This window comes from Silurus aristotelis (genome assembly GCF_946808225.1).
Source record: "Silurus aristotelis genome assembly, chromosome: 20".
Taxonomy (NCBI): Eukaryota; Metazoa; Chordata; class Actinopteri; order Siluriformes; family Siluridae; genus Silurus; species Silurus aristotelis.
In genome coordinates, this window is record NC_139593.1 from 9,505,070 (window position 1) to 9,525,182 (window position 20,113).

Below are 20,113 nucleotides of genomic sequence, written 5' to 3' on the forward strand. Positions count from 1 at the left end.
AAGCGATTTACTGATAGATAAGGAGGCTCCTGATAGTTTTTTTTTATTACAATTTAAAGGAACCATATGGTGAAAACAATAACATTTACACAAATTTGCAGCTTTGTTTATTTGTTTTGTACTGGAGATCCAATGATGCTAACATGCTTGAAGTCACTGGTTTAGCATAAAACTCCATACGTTCAGAAGATTTGTAATTTGGTTTTGCATAAACATTTGTTTCGTAAAACATCAGAAAAAGTATATTAGAACTTAATTACCATCCAAAACCCGATTCCAGATTCAAACTAAACGAGTCTATTGTTAGTTTTCATACCAAACTATGTGCTGATGTCTTCAAGATGGCCGCTGCTACCGTTTGATCTCTGTAATGTCCTTGTGTTTATTTCAGTATATAACAAGAGTTTTGAAAATCAGTGTGATTATTGCACCATGCATTTTGCCTGATATTGAACTGGAAGCTAAATTGCATCTTGTTCGCCTCATAGCTCAAAGTACAAAAGCCAAAGCAACGTCTTTTGGACAAAAGATGTGTTGGTTGCCTACATATGAAGAGAAATTTGTGATTAGATTTTCCGCAAGACCACTTATCCTGATGTAATGAACAAAATGAGCCATTTTAGTCAATTTATCCTTCTGACTGAACTCCAATGAGAACAAATGTGATGGCTAGACAATGACTAATGCTTGATGGTTTAGACAGTGAATGGAAAATGGAAAAATAAAAGAATATTATTGTCCACAATAATTAATAAGCCTATTACTTTAAATATGGAGGGATTTTTTATATAGCAAAAAGGGTCTTGGACAACAGAATCTCTAAATGGTATTATTCACCATCATATCTTGTCATATACAGCCTTTTATTTAATCTACTGTCTATAGAAACCCAGAGGATGGAAGGGAGTAGCGAAGACTGTGTGCACAACTAATACAGTTCAACTGCTTTGCTAATCTGTCAGCAAATCTAGTCTTAAACCTTCCAAAACAAATGTAACAATGTAAATCAAAAACCAATCACAATTGTACCTAACGTCATGTGTATGAATGATATAGTACATTATCAGGAATATGTTTTTCCTAATATCATTTAAAATATCAGACAATGTACACAAGTTCCATGTCTGCCTTCAGTTTCCTCAGCTCTGAGCTGCGATGCTGGAGCGAATGCAAGGTAATGATCCATTTATAGTCTTTTTCTCTCCTCACTACCCTGCATGCCCTGTTATAAAGATACTCGTTGTTATAAAAAGCCAAAACAAAGGTAAAGGCCAGACACGGGCTTGTGCGATGTTTGTGTTGGATTTTGCTGACCTGAATAAGTCAGACTTCCTCAGAAAAAGGAAGATGAAATGTCTCTCTCTTGCTCTCTCTCTGTGTGTGTGTGTGTGTGTGTGTGTGTGTGTGTGTGTGTGTGTGTGTGTGTGTGTGTGTGTATACCAACTGCTTCCTACTTTATTTTAAAGTTAAGTACGTAACGCTGACTCGGCTTTCACTCTACAAAAATGCTGAGTAGCCAAGTTCGATTCGGATTTGTCTCTTGTGAGCATGTAGACAACGACTAGGAATTTCAAGTGGTGGGTGTGGCCTCCTGTTCAGCATTGGTATATGAACAAACAAAACAAAAAAAAAAAAAAAAAAAAAAAAGGTAGAAGCCAAATTATACACAGGCTACTGTAAAAAATTATTCCTACAATTGTGGTACTTTCAGCTTTGGTACTGGAAAAGTCCATATAATTGATCAATATGACTGAATGGTGACAGCAGACAAGCGCCAAAGAACTTTGAGAATTTGAGAAATAAAGCCATACTGTGCATCATCAAAACATTTGGTCAAAATTTTGTTAAGAATTCATGCTGCTAGTTTGATAATCAGGGCAAATAAATAAAAAACATCTGAAAGTCAATGAAAAAAAAATCTCTTCTTGCTAATCGAATGTCTTTAGCCCTGTAGCTACTTTCTGAAACAATGAGCTGCCTTCAGCTGAATAATTTTACATAAACAAGTGCAAATGGATACAATGCAGCAGTGGATCTGCTACAGAATGAATATTCATCTATTTATTGGCTCGGTTCTCTCTCTCTCTCTCTCTCTCTCTCTCTCTCTTTCAGCTCTAATTGTGCACGAGGGGCCGTCTGTGTTTCGTATCTTCCACCGCTGGCAGGCTGTGAATCAGCAGTGGAAGGTGCTCAATTATGACAAGCTGAAGGACTCGGAGGACGCTCAGAAGGGCAGCAGCACCCTACGCTCCCTCACGCTCCCCTTGAGCAATCGAGGCGGAGTGGCCCCACCTATTTCCCCGTCTCCCTCTAGCTCTGCCCTCACGACAGCTGCAACAGTGACCATCACCCCGGGTACGACTGTGCCAGCGGTCACCGCGGCTCCAGAGGACTCCTCAGAGGCAGAGCGCCACTGTGCGTACAGCCTGCTGCAGCTGCTCAGCCTCAATCTGCGTAACCAGGAGCCCAGGAACGCCACAATGCAGCCCAGACATGACAACCGCGAGCTGGTCATGAGAGTCACCACCGTCTGAGACTGCGTGTGAAGCCAAAACAGAGATATATAACTCGGAGAGGGAAGAATGACAGTTGGACCCCAGAGACGTTTGCTAGCAAATGAGCTTGAGGTCCTTCGGGGACACTTTGGCATTTTATGGAAGTAATACATTTATTTGTAAGTAAGGAGCGAGAATTTTACAAAGGGTCATGCACACCTTTAAGGCTGTGTGAAGCGGGGTGTGTTTTCGAGTTAAAGTTCAAGCTCAGAGCATAGTGTTTTCTTTTTTGTTTTTTAAAGTGAGTGGCTCGGTATGGTCGACGTTAGTATGTGACCACGTAGAGGGGGTGAGTCTTTTCAAGCACAAGATACAACAATGCAATGCAGATCTAATATTCGAACACATACATCAATACACAAGGTCAAAGTTGGCTATGACAGAACAGACGTTTTCCACTCATCCCAAATGTAGTCCATCAGACATTGTTGGTGTCTAATTAGTATTGCACTAGCACTACAAGGTTAATTTATCTAACAAGTAATGGAAGTCTATCTCACCACAATCTTTTCTGTCAAAGTCTGCCTTCATGATCGATTTGTTTCAGTGATATCCAGATTCATACATTTGGTTTAAAGACACAGTAGGACAAACCTAACATGAACAAAACATCTGAAATGTCACATGATGGGCAGCCATTTTGAGTTTTTCCACCCTAAGCATGGTTTGGCCCCTCCCCAAATTTTGACTACATTATCGCTAAGTCATACGATAAGCTATTTCATGCTTAACTCTGAACGCTGTGTAATACAGGTAGTCCTCGAATTACATGGGAGATGCTCTCCAGTGACCCCATCATAACTTGAAAAAATTGTTAGTCGAGACATGGCCTAGCCTACCCAGGAGTCCTAGAGAATAGTAACATAATACTCTAATTTGTTAATAATTTAAAACATTTAACATAATTTAGCAAAACAGAGCAATTTACAGAACTGTAATTTCTGAAGTTTACAGAATACATGTGGGTAGGGGTCACGTGGACGAGCACCAGGTCACGAGTGGAGGCCGGAGTCGGGCGATACGACCAGTAAGAAGACGCGCTGTTTTAATGTCCGCCGACGTAGCGATAAACCAAAAATACAATAAAAAAAAAAGAGATAAAATTGGGCTTTAAAACAGCACAAACGCAAAAACCTGAGGTACATCCTGGCAGCATCCCAGCGTTTCCTACTGCATTTACGGTGCTACGTTTGCCTGCCACACAAAACTTACAATATTTTTTTTTATTTTGTCGTATCACTATCCTCATCATAAGATCGAAAAATCTTAGCTTGGGGACTACCTGTACAGCCTCTTCATATCATTTATCAGATTTGTGCATGTATTCATGGAAAAGTTTTTGAGTAAGACATAAAAATGATTTGATAACTTTTGCCTTGTAGCTCCTGTGTGTATGTAAAAACATGAACAGCGTCAGTCGCGGCTTACCAACTGTACATTTAGGGCGAGTGGAAAATGACATGGGTGGAAAAAATGTTTCCAAAGTTTACATTTCAACACACCTGGCTGTTTGTGGAAGGGTCAGTAACACCGTTAATGGACTGTCGATACAACAAGGGATCCGGGTTCCAAGGAGCCGCAGCCACACCGAAACTACCGTGGCCTGAGTCAACGCTCCTGTTTGACGAACTCATTTTGTTTACATTTGTTAAAATGTCCGAAAAGAAAATACATTGCTGCATTAAAAAGATGACTAATAAGTGCAATATAAAAAAAATAAAAAATAAGTAAAAAATAAATATCTGGATTTGTCATTTCTCTCAATAGGGAAGAAGGGAGGGAAGGAGAGAGGCATGGGAGGAGAAATGAAAGAAGGAAGTGGTTGACGAAGAGTGGGAAAAGTGGTGACATCACCGTTTCTGCCCTAGATCAATCTGAGCCACTCACTCACATGCACTCTCAATGATTGGCTTTCGAAGACACAGATTCATGCAGGACGACGAGACTCGAGTACATGAACATAAAGCTTTTCCACACAAGACCTGCTTTTATTATAACAAAGATTGATTTTTATAAAGATTTACAATTAGAACAGGGTTCCATGGTGCTTTGTGTATATCAATGATAAGTGGACAAAGTGTGTGTGCGCGTGTCCGGGGTGGGGGGGTGGGGGGGTTCTTTCTTTCTTTCTTATTCCTTTTTCATTAGGGCAACACATTTTGTAGGTGGAGTTTCTGGTTCAGCAACATCACAGTTTCGCTCCATGAGCTAAACCATGCTAGCATTACTCAGCTTTTTTCCCTTCAATCTCAACCTATATTGACACAGTAACTAGTTAATCTAGCAGTAACTCTGCAGGAGTGTGTAGCACCATCTTCAAGCTGTTGCTTGACACAGTAATGAAACGTCTGCGATGACACTCTGTGATGCAAATGACCCTCAGTGAATCTGGCACATGGTATTTGTATGAAATCTGACCATGAAATCCCACATAGATCCAAAAAAATAATAATAAATCACCAGGAAGAAAAAATAAAGACAAGACAAAGGCTGAAGGATGTTCACTCCAGGATAGTAATGTCTTAGTGTTTGTGTCCCCACAGAATGTATATGGGGTCGAAGAGCAGAATGTAGGTGTGTGTTTACTCCAGCTCTACCAGCAGATCTCCCTCACCAACCGTCTCCCCGGCTTTACAGTGTACAGTCTTAACCTGAGGGAAGAGAAACACAAGCACACACACACGGTCATGAACCCCTTCAAACATTAATATGATGCAATTTATACATGTCGTTCACTGAAGATTGGCTTGTGTGTTATAGTCTCTTTAAACAAGGGTTGGCCATGGTATCAGTGAAGGAGGTGTGGCTTCTGAGTGACAATGTCAGTGAAGGAGGTGTGGCTTCTGTGCATGTCAGTGAAGAAGGCATGGCTTCTTTGTGTGGCAATGAACGAGGTGTGGCTTCTGTGTGTGTCAGGTAAGGAGGTGTGGCTTCTGTGTGTGGCAGTGAAGGGGGTGTGGCTTCTGTGTGTCAGTGTCCATGAAGAAGGTGTGGCTTCTTCATGGACACTGACACACAGAAGCCACACCTCCTTCTCTGTGTGTGGCAGTGAAGGAGGCGTGGCTTCTGTGTGTCAATGTCCATGAAGAAGGCGTGGCTTCTGTGTGTCAGTGTCCATGAAGAAGGCATGGCTTCTGTGTGTGTCAGTGAAGGAGGTGTGGCTTCTGTGTGTCAGTGAAGGAGGTGTGGCTTCTGTGTGTCAGTGTCAGTGAAGAAGGCGTGTCATCTCTGTGTGGCAGTGAAGGAGGTGTGGCTTCTAGGAGGTGTGACCCAGTGTGGCAGTGAACAATACATAGTCTCTGTGTCAGTGATGGTGAAGGAGGTGTGGCCTCAAGCTCAGTTATCAAGGCGTGACCTCTGTGAAGAAGGAGTCGCTTTTTTGAACGCAAGTCTCGGTGTAGGAGGCGTGGCCACAGGCTCAGTCAGTAAGGCATTGCCAATGCTGGAGACTTAAATCTCACAGAATCACTTTTTTCTCTAAACATGTATTTCATGCATCAGTTCACTCATTACATACAGAGATACAATTAGAGAGAAACAACTTCAGCAGATGGAGTGGAGCAGATGGAGCGTTCCTTTGTCTTTCTGCCTCTGGTCTTGTTCCTGGGCACTGTAAGGTAGTTCAGTGTGGTGCGGTAGAAGAGGACGTTCTATATGTCACACTGATTAATCGAGCAGACTGCTACTGAGGTAGATCATGTATCATGATCTGTGTGCTGGAGGGTATGAGTAAGTGTGTGGGTGGGTGACTGACTGGGAGTGTGTGTGTGTGTGTGTGTGTGTGTGTGTGTGTGTGTGTGTGTATGTACGTGTGTGTTGGTGGGGGTTAGTGAAGGAGTGTCTGCACTCACCTTGGCGGTTTTGGCAGCGGTCATGCTGTTCTGCATCTTCATCGCTTCAATCACACAGATCTCCTGCCCCTCTGCAACCTACACACACACCACAAATGTTAGCCTTCTGGGGTGCCTTATTTTGGCATGTGTCCTTGTTGGTGTAGTTAATCCCATAATTCTTTTCACTGCAGAAGCAAACTCAAAGGAATCAGAAAAACTATTGCTCCAAAAGTATTGGCTCAAGAACTTGTACACATTTCCCATTGCATAATGGAAAATGGGCGGAGCTTGTGGGTGAGGTATACATTCCTACATGATTTCTGAACAGTATATTTCAATATGACTCAAATTTGATCTTGTCTGCATTTGGTTTAATGTGACATTAAGCAGGTGACGAGATGCAATTTCCTGTTGTTTTTTCTCCTCACTGTGTGTGTTTAAGCCGTAATCAGACGCTACTGCAGGATGGTGCGATACACAATTTAATAGAGAAGACAATAACTAATCAGGCTGTATCCTACACTGGATACTATCATTATAAATAGTATGCAAGTAAATGAAGTAAAAAAACCTCGCTGTACTTTTTTTTTTTACACAGCATTTAGTTGAATGCAATTGTCGAGACCATACCGCTTTTTTTCAACATGACGGGCAATTGTCCAACACACACACACACACACACACACACACACACACACACACACACACACACACACACACACACACGGCTCAGAGTAGTGCTGGATCATGTGATTGGGTTCCATAAACTCAGTCTCTGTCTGAGCGAATAAAAGCTTTAATAAGTTCCCCCTGAGCTCCATCAAATAAATGTCAGCATTACATTGAACTCATCAATCAGGCTTTTTACAGATGAGTGATCTGGACAACCGTGTGTGTGTGTGTGTGTGTCTGTATATATTTATTTATCTGTATTTCAAATGTAGACTGTCTTTACAGTACCTATAGACTACAAAATAACCCTGCTGGTGTTAGAGTAATCAGCCTTGGAGCACTTAGCAGCTCTCTGTGTGTGTGTGTGTGTGTGTGTGTGTGTGTGTGTGTGTGTGTGTGTGTGGCTGCAGCAACATGAGGGCAATATTACTGTAAAAGGGGAGCGCCTGGCTGTAATGTATTTGGTGGAGCCAAGCAGTCTACGTCCAGCATATAGATATAGATGACATAACTTCCTTTGTGCATCAGTATGTCTTCAATCCAACCAGACACCACCCCCCCCACACACAAACACATCCACACACACACACACACACACACACCCTCCCCCCAAGCTTATAAAAAGTGAATTTCTAGACACGCTATCAGACACAGACCAAGTATACATTATTTATGTTGATGCCCCCCATACACACACACACACACACACACACACACACACACACACACACACACACACACACACACATATATACTTTAATCTTAAATTCTCACTTACTCTCACTTCTCCCATTAGGGGGCGCCACAGCAGATCATCCGTCTCCATACCCCCCTGTCCTCTACATCTGCCTCTTTCACACCAACTCCCTGCATGTCTTACCTCACCACATCCATACATCTCCTTCCTCTTTTTCTCCTTCCTGGTGGCTCCATCCTCAGCATTCTCGTATCGATATACCCCATGTCTCTCCTCTGCACATGTCCAAACCATCTCAATCTCGCCTCCCTCACCTTGTCTCCAAAATGTCCTACATGCGTTGTCCCTCTAATTAAATTATTTCTAATCCTGTCTATTGTCGTCACTCCCAACGAAAACCTCAACATCTTCAGCTCTGCCACCTGACTTTTACTCAATGCCACTGTCTCTAAACCTCCAACATCGCAGGTCTCACCACAGTCCTATAAACTTTCCCTTTCATTCTTGCAGATACTCTTCTATCACAAATCACTCCTGCTATCACTCTTCTCCTCCCACTCCACCCTGCCTGCACTCCCTTCTTCACTTCTCTAACACACTCTCCATTACTTTGCACTGTTGATCCCAGATACCCTGAACTCCTCCACCTTCTCCACCTCTTCTTCCTGCAACCTGAAATTCTAACTTGTAATTACCACCGTACAGCTATAAGCTCCGCAAACAAAAATAGCTCAGTGCACCATTTTTCCTCTAATCCCCGGCTCTGTCTGCACTCTCCTATCGTTAAAAAAGATGGCATGTCCATTTTGTGATGGTTTCTGATCATTCTAGTCCAATCTTCCCCCTGATACCGTTGTCTATTTCAGTGTTTCACCTGCTGTTCCAAATAATCCTGAGGGTTATTTTGGAGGCCAGTCAAACTGTCGCGGTGTTTCATCATGCTCATCCGACATGCCTCACACACACACACACACACACACACACACACACACACACACACACACACACACACACACACACACACACACACACACATAAAGATTGAGCACTGTACATTTTTACGTCATCCTGGAATGTAATATGTGTGTCAGTGTTTAACAATCTGCCCATCCGCTGTGCCACTTTCATTACAAATGCCCAGTGTTTGATATTCTCCAATAAGGTTTTGAAGGGGTTTAGAAGTATCAGATGACGTTAACAGCCATATGTGTTTTTTCCCCTTAAATTGAGGGCACACAGTTGTACAGGCTGTCGTTGGCTGCAATAGCATTACATTTCCTCGTCGCTTGACAATGCCCCTGTGCACAAAGCCAGCTCCATGACGATATGCTTTACAATGGTTGGAGGGGAAGATCTTGAGTGGCCTGCTATAGAGCTATAAACCCTATTAAAGACCTTTGGGATGAATGTGAATGCTGACTGCACCTCAGGCCTCCTCACCTCACATGCATCAGTACCCGACTTTACTAACACCCTTGTGGCTGAATGAGCACAAATCTCCACATGCAAACCCCAAAATTTAGAATATCATTTTAGAAGAGTGGAGGTTATTAGTACAGCAAACTGGGACTAAACGTGGAATAGGGACTTATGAATATCTTGTGGTCCAGAACCTTGTGTCCATAGAGTACACTATACCCTGATCAGGCATACAGCTCAGATTTTTTTTATTTCCACAGAACCGATTACTCCTTGATTATGAGTAATTTCTCAGAAGTTCTCAAAAAGATACAAGATCCTGCTACAAAAATTAAGAACAAACTACATGAACTAAACGAACCCTCCAACGTTGATAGTGTGCAGTGTGTGTTTTCCAGCATGCTGCTCTGGGTTAATGCTTCTTTCCTACGTCTTTGTTGATGCACATGACCAGAATCTTTTTGAGTGTTAATAGCGCCACCGTGTGGAGAATCTTCAGCCTGCTCAGTGTAAGTCACACGCATCAGGTACATGTTTTTGTGCGTTATCATCAGGTTCCAGTCTGATCTCCTAAAGCATAACACAGACATGTAAGTGTAACAGTGGGCTGTAGTTTTATCTTCTTACCGTATCTCCAGCTTTAACAGAAACGGCCACGACTGTCCCAGGCATCGGAGATCTCAGGATGCTGCTGGTGTCTTCGGGAACCTTCTCATGCATGTGCTTACTGAGGGACGCTGCCAGCTTACTCAACACACGCACCTTAAACTAAACACAGACAGTGCATGTTAATTACACACACACACAAAACACTTCCTTCTCTTTAGACTATTCACACACTAGTAACCAGACACAATTTGTTTGTTCTATGAATGAATGAATGAATGAATGAATGAATGTTCGTTCAAACAAACAAACAAACACACACACACACAGATGGATATCACCCCAAATTTCTTTGATGACTTTTTTTTTTTTTTAAATCATTACTTTGCATGGTATAGAAGATACTGCTTTATCTAAGGAAATAAACAAAAAAATAAGAAAAAACTAAATTGCAAATCAAAGAAAATGAATAAAAAAGTTCAGCATTTACAAATAAATTGCAATCAAAAATTTTTTCAAGAATGAAAGAAATTAAGAAATTGAGATAATTGGAATACCAGGATTAATCACATAAAAATAGATAAATTAATAGAATATAAATTCGCTATGGCAACCCCCTAATGGGAGAAACTGAAAGAATATAAATATAAATCTATATATTATACAATATATAATAATAACATCAGGAAAAATATAAATAAATAAACAACATTTAATGTAATAGATGAGATGATTTGAGAAGTGATTTGATTTGTAATGAATAAGTTTTCTGCATAGTCAGCAGCCACAACACAGTGATCTGCAGTCCTCTCTCTCTCACTGCACTGCTCCTGTGTGTCTGTAGGTGGTGCTCACTTCACTGACACTGCACACAGCTGAACATCTCTTACACACACACACACACACACACACACACCCTACAATCATGAGAGGCTCTGACAGAGAGCACACTGATTCAATTACAGTTACAGCTTTCCACACTCAGAGTGGATAAAATGCTCTCTCTTACACACACACACACACACACACACACACACACAAACACGGCCAAGAACACTGCACATAATAGTCATTAATGGACAGCTGTTAGCTATAATTAGCTGCAGAGAGAGAGAGAAGAAGATAGAGAAAAAGAGAGAATGGGAGAAATAATGAAAAGAATAAAGTGTGTGTGAGAGAGAGAGAGAGAGAGAGAGAGAGAGAGAGAGAGAGAGAGAGAAAATTTTTCTTTAACCCACAGAAACAACTTCGTTAAGCAACTCTAGGAAGGAAGATATTTTGCTCTCCTCTTGGGGAACAATACAGTGCACTATATGATGACGGATTTGGACGCTTTCTCTCTCAGTGCATTTACGGTCAAACCGCTAATCCCCCTGCCTGAAAACAGCCAAATTACTGTGTTCATTAAAAAGACTGCAAACACACAGCCCAGTAAGCTGTACAACATCCACAAATCCTACAGATGGGACCAAAACAGTACCAACCAATTCCAGAAAACAATCAGAAACCAAGTAAACCAAACACTATTAGACACCTCTCTGGACACAACATACAGAAGGAGTCAATCAGGCAGTTCACCACATCAATTTCATATTTAAAAGAACAGCAGAAAAGCCGAATTAAAAACACATTTCTGTTAGAAACTCATGATATGATATGACTCATAAATCTCAAAATATCAACGATTGAATCGACTGCCCCGTATGAAGTATGGGGCTCAATTACACAACAACAATTCGACAATTGGAACAAACATACAATTGAGGTCTTGCATGCCAGAACTCCTCATGATGATGTGCACAGAAACATCATCAGCAAAGCATGCAGGGCAAAATCCGGCTGATATCAGATCCGGTCCAACTAGTCCTGAGTAACTGCTCTACTACCACAACAGCACACACACACCAACACCACCAATACACACTAACACACCAGTGACTCAGGATAAGAGAAAACCCACAAACCCAATTAGAATAAACCAAACAACATAAACCCTAAAAGTAAGGTATTTGAGCTACTGGGAAACTCAAACCCAACTCCAGAGTAAAATGATCTGACTCTGAACAGACACTACAGTGTGGCAGAGTACCTGAGCACGGTGACTGATTCAAAATTGAGACACACCTTGACCAAGTACAGACGCCGTAGAGATGGGGCGACACAGACAGTTCTGGCTGCCCCGAGAGCAGAGACTTCACCAGCAGTGCTCACTGAATACATCAGAGACAAAGATGCACACCAGAGCCACATACCAGATGAACCAAAATCAACCAAATCTCCCCAATTTGAACTCCCTCTCAGCCCTCGACAAACTGCCCCACCTACTGGAGAGCACAGAGACCTGCATGCTCGCAGCCCACTACATACAAACCTACACATACACCAGCTGAGAGACAGTGTGTGACCGTCAATTAGTGTGCAACACACACACACACACACACACACACACACACACACACACACACACACACACACACGTATATACATTTACTTTCATTTTAAAACTACTTTTATTTATTTTATCTCTTCCTTTTTTTGTAATCTATAGTTTTTATTATATTGTTTTTATAGTATATTATAGTATTTAATTATAGTATATTATTTCTAAATGACTTATTTCTGTTATGTGTCTGTATATTCTATGCTTTGGCAATACAAATGTCCGTATTTGTCAATCCAATAAAGCAACTTTTGAAATTTGAGAGAGAGAGAGAGAGAGAGAGAGAGAGAGAGAGAGAGAGAGAGAGAGAGAGAGAGCGCGAGTAAACGAGAGGACATACAAGAGAATGAAAGGGAGAAAATAAAAAAGTAAGAGAATGTGAGAAAGACTGAAGGAATGGGAGAGCAAGAGAGGAAAAAGAGAGAGGGTGGGAAAAAGAATTAAAAGGGAGAATGAAAGCGAGAGAAAGGGAAAGAATAAGAGAGGAGTTAGAGAGAATGAGAGAGCAAGAGAATGAGAATTAGAGACAGAATTAAAAGAGAGCGAAAGAGAGAGCGAGAGAACATTAGCAGAGCCTATACTGAAATAAGGCAATGATGAAGTCTGACACAGAGACTCTGGGGGAATAATAATATTCTGCATACATGCTTTAGATTGGTTGAAATGGAAGATCTGCTGCTATAGAGCTCTAACCTCAACCCTATTGAACACCTTTAAGTGACCTCCTCACCATTCATCAATACTAATGCTCATCTGGCTGAATGAGCACAAATCTCCACTCTCTAACATCTTCCCAAAAGAGTGGAGGTTATTATAGCAGCCTAAATGTAGAATGGGATGTTCAAAAATCAGGTAAGATGTCCATAAACTTGTGTCCATATAGTGTATCTTAGGGCTTTACTAAACCGTGCTGACCCCAAGACCTCTGCATGTGTGTGTGTTTAGAAAGTTCCCACACCAGACCTCCTCTGGTATTGATGTCATCCTCTAATGAGGCTAATTTTAGCTGCAAGTTTGACACTTTCTCGTTAATCACAGCTCTTGGAGAAACATCCGGGATGGTCGGTTGAGGAGGGAAGTGCCCTATTTTCCACAAATTCAACTGAGGAAGTCTTGCATCGTCCTGTATGCCAGGTCACGCAAGGTCATAAAGTTAGAGACCTCCACATGACTTCTGGGTCACAGTTCCTGCACTAGAGCAGCAGTGCAGTATCACTATTACTGACATGATTTGAGAGCAGGATGATGTGATGCTGCGGTCAAAGCATTAGCAGTGCGGGGTGCACGTTTTTACTTTTCTAAACTTACTTACGATTATAACGTCTACCCAATACTGTAGGAATTATAAAATAAACACATTATGACCCTGAGTAAGCGTACCGAATAGGCACCTTGAAGTCACATTTCTTTACACTTCTCAATCCAGTAACCGATTTGATCTTTCTCATGGGTTGACTCTTTACGCAGAAAACATCCTGATTGCCTCCTAAAAGCATAAAGGAATAAAATTTTGCTTTTTTCGAGAACTGGCCTTCTTTTACAGTCGTTTCCATTCGTACAGGGGTCACACGGGCACCTGAGTGGGAGTGGAGGTCCCATGTGTTATGAGGGGAAACCCTAAAACCTGTAAAAATCCCAGCAGGCTACCACTATCCCGCTGGAGAACCGGACAGAAGCCAACGAGCACGGCCCGGGTGACCCCAGACCATACAGAATGTCCGGAAACCGCTCCTGTGGTAGTGTTTAGCATGCTAGTGCTTTGAGCCGAGCTGCTAACAGATAGCGGCGTCTTTAAAGAGCGGCCCACATGCTGAGCACACACATGCCCGGACCTCTATGCTCTTCCTGTATGGTGCGTTTTTCAAAGCTGTTTGTTTGCTTATGCTTCAGGCCGGTTCGACACGATGCCGGTTATTGTTTGGGTCAGAACGGAGCGGGGCATCATGGGTGGCACACTATGATTTGTGAAGGTTTCGTGAACACCTGGACTAGCAGATGAGGTCGGTGTACTGCGTACAGGGTGGTAACTGTAAGAGTTATGTATGGGTGTGTATGAGGACAGGATGGACACCCCAGTGAGACACACAATACACATCCTACAACTGAGTCCTCCGGCTTGAAGACTCTCCCATGGTGGAAAACATATCGCTACAGTGTACTCGCACTGAAGACTCCTTCCACAAACTTTATAAGTGTTGGCCTTGGTGATTTTTTAATTATTAAATTATTATAGTGAACCTAATACTATAAAAAAAATGATAATAACCAAACACACCCTTCCAAGTTTAATTCTTTACTTATTACTAATTTAATCTATTATTTTCCTATTAATTAATTAAATGTTGTATGAAGGGCAAAAATGAGAACTATATGTTTTCTATGTGCTCTTACTATCAGGCTCCTCTACACTCGACTGATTTAAGCTGCAATGATGGTTAATTGCTGAACCTATCGGATTTTCTGGCTTCTGGGCCGCTGTTATTACAAGAGCGGCCTCTAGAGGTGAATCAGTGACACCACAAGCTGTTTGGTTTTACACAAAAGACTGCACGCTGCACGGAGTGCAATATATTTATTATTTATTAAATAGTTATGTTTATTCATTAATATATCCACTTTGAATTTTATTTAGCCAATTTTCATGATTCAGTAAAAAAAAATTTTGTAGTAAAGTGCAGTACTATTTTACATGGAGTGTTACGTTAAATCCAGTATCTATTTAAAAAATAAAAAAATCAGATATCGGTAAGTATGATCTAACCCCAGCAATCGGTAGAATCCACTATTGGTGGACATCTGCTCTACACCCAGGGTCAAATTACACTTTGCTCATGTGAAGATGGTCTCCCACCTTCCCAACCGTCATCTGAGCGTTTTTGTAGGACTGGTGCTTCTCCTGTGGTCTGGGAACCTGTGACCTACCGTAATGTTTATATTCGCACATCACAAAGAGTGTGAAGAAGTGTGTGATTGTGAAATTAACAAGCCGGACTTACAGATGTGCCCAAATACTGCAGCGTGATCTCGCCTGAAGCGTTCCGTGACAGACACTGAAACAAGAAATGGCCAGTCACAAATTACACACACATACACACAGCCTCTAAGGATGATTAAGGGTGAGTACGTATATGCATACAAATTTATTGTGTGTGTGTTCACCTGCAGAACTCTGTGGTTGCCATTAATAGTGAGGGGCAGGAGTGTAGAGGCCAGATTCCACTCTCCAGACACATCCACTTTCTCTCCATCAATCTCCACCTGTGCATGCATGCATATACACACACACACACACACACACACACACACACACACACAAAGAGAGCAATAGGGGTCAGCATGTGGTACTAGAATGAAATTCAATATCTGCATCAACAAAGGAAAAAAGTGTGTATTAGGCTGTTCTCACAAGTGTTCAATTCTGTGTGTGTTTGTGTGTGTGTGTGTGTGTGTGTGTGTGTGTGTGTGTGTGTGTGAACAGATTTAGCATTCAAATGCATTTGTGCCTAATGAGACACAGGCGAACAAACATCAGCAGTAAACCGGTGAAGGAGGATCTCTACTTACTTGAGAGTTTCTTAAGGAAAATCACCAGGACTCATTATTTCTAAATCCTTTCGTTACAAAATTAACATTAAATTTTAACTGTCCTGTGCTCGATGTAGCCACAGATTCCTGTTCTTAGATGACGGACCAGGACCCATTGTGAGCATTTGCTGTTGAAGGATATCCACCTCAAAGTTTGATATTTTATGTACTCAGATACTTTTCTGCTCACCATGTTTGTACAGAGTGGTTATGCAAGTAACTATAAACTTCTCGTTATTTTGCTTAATGGACCTTGTTAGTGGGCCTGAGGTACCTTTCTATATGGCTACCTCTCTGGTATTTATAACCAGAAAGCTCCATTTTGGTTTCATCTAACAAAAGAACCCAATTCCTTTTGAAGTCCCAGTAGTATTTGGCAAAATGAAGATGCTCATGTTAGTTTATGGATAAGAGTAGAGGCTTTTTTTGTGATGTTGCTGACCAGTACATTTATTATATTCAAATCCCAGGATAATCTAAAATTCTCACAACAGCCCATCAAAGTCAATCATACCACAAAGATCACATTGTTCTTCAATTTCTGATGTTTGATGTGAACATTAACTGAAGCTCTTGACCTGAACCTGAACGAATATCATTTACTTTACTGAATATTCTGCAAAGAAATTTAGCCCTAGCGAGTGTGTACGTGTGTTTATGTAATAAGAAAGAATGTGGGATTGATGGACATCTGGAGCACGAGCACATTTTCCCCAGTCCACCTGATGCCTTTAAGAAAAGAAAAGAAAAATCTGAAGCTTTGGTTTAAACCCAATCCTCTCCCATCTGCACCTTCTCACACACACAAAGCAAACTTAAAAACAGTAACAGAAGAGGAGGGGGAGCTCACTTTCAACCCAGAACCACTTGTCTAAACAACAGTACAGATCTTTTCCCTGTTAGTGGCCATCTAAACCCCTCAGGACTCCCGAGCTTTCAGAAGCAGGGGGTCCAAGTTTGAAGTGGCGTCCTGCGGCGAACATTACTGCCCCGTTCAATGTTACACGTCTGAGATGGGATCAGGTTTCCTTCAGCACACGGTATTCATTCACCCCTTCATTGCTATATTTAATATGTGGCACGATATGAATTCATTTGTTAATCCATTAAGCAATTGTCTCTAGAATTGATGAGATTAGCTAAAAAAAGCTATTTTCAACTCATGTTAAAAGTACAGAATGTCTGACCCCAGATCAGCACTTTAATCCCCACTTTGATGGACGTGAGCATGGGAGCGCCGATCCACAGCTGGGAGAAATGATAGGGCTCGAAGGACATGGCATTAGCTTGGGTCAACTGTGCACAGCTGATCTAGGATCAGAGTCTGCCATTAAAACCAGCTTAATCCGATTACATGGACGATCCCAGATCGGCACAGGTCCCCCGAGCACCCTGATCCATATGGACCCCCCCCCGAGGCATCCCGGAGTGAACATCCACAGGTGTGCAAACACACAGTGACTGAGTGACATGTCAAGCTCCCTGAGTTCCTCTCTTACACACTGCTACAGTCTTTTTCTTCAGCTGATCAACCAGAAAACGGCATGAAGGTTCGAAGAGACAAAATACAAAAAAAAGAAAGTACGGAAGAAACTGCAAAAATATTCAATAAAAGAAAGAAAAAAAGAAAGTACAAAAACAAAAAGAAAGAAAGAACTAAATACATTATGAAAGAACGAAAGAAAGTAAAAAAAAAATTATACACACACACACACACACACACACACACACACACACACACATATATATATATAAATAAACGAAAGAACAACAGAAAGAAAGAAAGAAGGAAGGTAAGAAAACAAGAAGGCAAAAGAGAAAAGGGGCAAGAAAAAAAAGCACAAATGCATGAAATAAAAGAAAGAAGTAACAAAAGAAAGAAAGAACAAAAGTAACGAAAGAAAGAAAGAAAGAACAAAAGTAACGAAAGAAAGAAAGAAAGAACAAAAGTAACGAAAGAAAGAAAGAAAGAACAAAAGTAACGAAAGAAAGAAAGAAAGAACAAAAGTAACGAAAGAAAGAAAGAAAGAACAAAAGTAACGAAAGAAAGAAAGAAAGAACAAAAGTAACGAAAGAAAGAAAGAAAGAACAAAAGTAACGAAAGAAAGAAAGAAAGAAAGAAAGAAAGAACGAAAGTAACAAAAGAAAGAAAGAACGAAAGAAAGAAAGAAAGAAAGAAAGAAAGAACGAAAGAAAGAAAGAAAGAAAGAAAGAAAGAAAGAAAGAAAGAAAGAAAGAAAGTAACGAAAGAAAGAAAGAAAGAAAGAACAAAAGTAACGAAAGAAAGAAAGAAAGAACAAAAGTAACGAAAGAAAGAAAGAAAGAACAAAAGTAACGAAAGAAAGAAAGAAAGAAAGAAAGAAAGAAAGAAAGAAAGAAAGAAAGAAAGAAAGAAAGAAAGAAAGAAAGAAAGAAAGAACAAAAGTAACAAAAGAAAGAAAGAACGAAAGAAAGAAAGAAAGAAAGAAAGAAAGAAAGAAAGAAAGAACAAAAGTAACGAAAGAAAGAACAAAAGTAACGAAAGAAAGAACAAAAGTAACGAAAGAAAGAACAAAAGTAACGAAAGAAAGAAAGAAAGAAAGTAACGAAAGAAAGAAAGAAAGAAAGTAACGAAAGAAAGAAAGTAACGAAAGAAAGAAAGAAAGAAAGTAACGAAAGAAAGAAAGTAACGAAAGAAAGAAAGAAAGAAAGAAAGAAAGAAAGAAAGAAAGAAAGAAAGAAAGAACAAAAGAAAGAACAAAAGAAAGAAAGAAAGAACAAAAGAAAGAAAGAAAGAAAGAACAAAAGAAAGAAAGAAAGAACAAAAGTAACGAAAGAAAGAACAAAAGTAACGAAAGAAAGAAAGAAAGAACAAAAGTAACGAAAGAAAGAAAGAAAGAAAGTAACGAAAGAAAGAAAGAAAGAAAGAAAGAAAGAAAGAAAGAAAGAAAGAAAGAAAGAAAGAAAGAAAGAAAGAACAAAAGAAAGAAAGAAAGAAAGAAAGAAAGAAAGAAAGAAAGAACAAAAGAAAGAAAGAAAGAACAAAAGAAAGAAAGAAAGAAAGAACAAAAGAAAGAAAGAAAGAACAAAAGAAAGAAAGAAAGAAAGAAAGAAAGAAAGAAAGAAAGAAAGAAAGAAAGAAAGAAAGAAAGAACAAAAGTAAAGAAAGAAAGAAAGAACAAAAGAAAGAAAGAAAGAACAAAAGAAAGAAAGAAAGAAAGAAAGAAAGAAAGAAAGAAAGAACAAAAGTAACGAAAGAAAGAACAAAAGAAAGAAAGAAAGAAAGAAAGAAAGAAAGAAAGAAAGAACAAAAGTAAAGAAAGAACAAAAGTAAAGAAAGAAAGAAAGAAAGAAAGAAAGAAAGAAAGAAAGAAAGAAAGAAAGAAAGAAAGAAAGAAAGAAAGAAAGAAAGAACAAAAGTAAAGAAAGAACAAAAGTAAAGAAAGAAAGAAAGAAAGAAAGAAAGAAAGAAAGAAAGAAAGAAAGAAAGAAAGAAAGAAAGAAAGAAAGAAAGAAAGAAAGAAAGAAAGAACAAAAGTAACGAAAGAAAGAAAGAAAGAAAGAAAGAAAGAAAGAAAGAAAGAAAGAAAGAAAGAAAGAAAGAAAGAAAGAAAGAAAGAACAAAAGAAAGAAAGAAAGAAAGAACAAAAGTAACGAAAGAAAGAAAGAAAGAACAAAAGTAACGAAAGAAAGAACAAAAGTAACGAAAGAAAGAACAAAAGTAACGAAAGAAAGAAAGAAAGAAAGAAAGAAAGAAAGAAAGAAAGAAAGAAAGAAAGAAAGAAAGAAAGAACAAAAGAAAGAACAAAAGAAAGAACAAAAGAAAGAAAGAACAAAAGAAAGAAAGAAAGAACAAAAGAAAGAAAGAAAGAAAGAAAGAAAGAAAGAAAGAAAGAAAGAACGAAAGAAAGAAAGAAAGAACGAAAGAAAGAAAGAAAGAACGAAAGAAAGAAAGAAAGAACGAAAGAAAGAAAGAAAGAAAGAAAGAAAGAAAGAAAGAAAGAAAGAACAAAAGAAAGAAAGAAAGAACAAAAGAAAGAAAGAAAGAAAGAAAGAAAGAAAGAAAGAAAGAACAAAAGTAACGAAAGAAAGAAAGAAAGAAAGAAAGAAAGAAAGAACGAAAGAAAGAAACGAAAGAAAGAAAGAAAGAAAGAAAGAAAGAAACGAAAGAAAGAAAGAAAGAAAGAAACGAAAGAAAGAAAGAAAGAAAGAAAGAAAGAAAGAAAGAAAGAAAGAAAGAAAGAAAGAAAGAAAGAAAGAACAAAAGAAAGAAAGAAAGAAAGAAAGAACAAAAGAAAGAACAAAAGAAAGAAAGAAAGAAAGAAAG

At 39.7% G+C, this 20,113-nt stretch overlaps 2 protein-coding genes across 2 annotated transcripts in view; one reads left to right on the forward strand and one right to left on the reverse strand.

Annotated features, from left to right (window-relative positions):
* marchf4a (membrane-associated ring finger (C3HC4) 4a) overlaps nucleotides 1–4,406 on the forward strand; it is a 33,519-nt gene extending 29,113 nt beyond the window's left edge. The window contains exon 5 of the mRNA XM_083522977.1: nucleotides 2,113–4,406. Within this exon, the coding sequence (XP_083379103.1) occupies nucleotides 2,113–2,534 (422 nt within the window). The 3' untranslated portion in view covers nucleotides 2,535–4,406. The remainder of the gene's footprint in view (nucleotides 1–2,112) is intronic.
* Nucleotides 4,407–4,522: 116 nt separating this feature from the next.
* Nucleotides 4,523–20,113, reverse strand: part of pcca (propionyl-CoA carboxylase subunit alpha) — a 51,519-nt gene continuing 35,928 nt past the window's right edge. The window contains exons 19-23 of the mRNA XM_083522957.1: nucleotides 15,382–15,480; nucleotides 15,219–15,272; nucleotides 9,804–9,944; nucleotides 6,407–6,484; nucleotides 4,523–5,206 (exon numbers count right to left, since the gene is read on the reverse strand). Of these exons, the coding sequence (XP_083379083.1) occupies nucleotides 5,138–5,206; nucleotides 6,407–6,484; nucleotides 9,804–9,944; nucleotides 15,219–15,272; nucleotides 15,382–15,480 (441 nt within the window). The 3' untranslated portion in view covers nucleotides 4,523–5,137. The remainder of the gene's footprint in view (nucleotides 5,207–6,406; nucleotides 6,485–9,803; nucleotides 9,945–15,218; nucleotides 15,273–15,381; nucleotides 15,481–20,113) is intronic.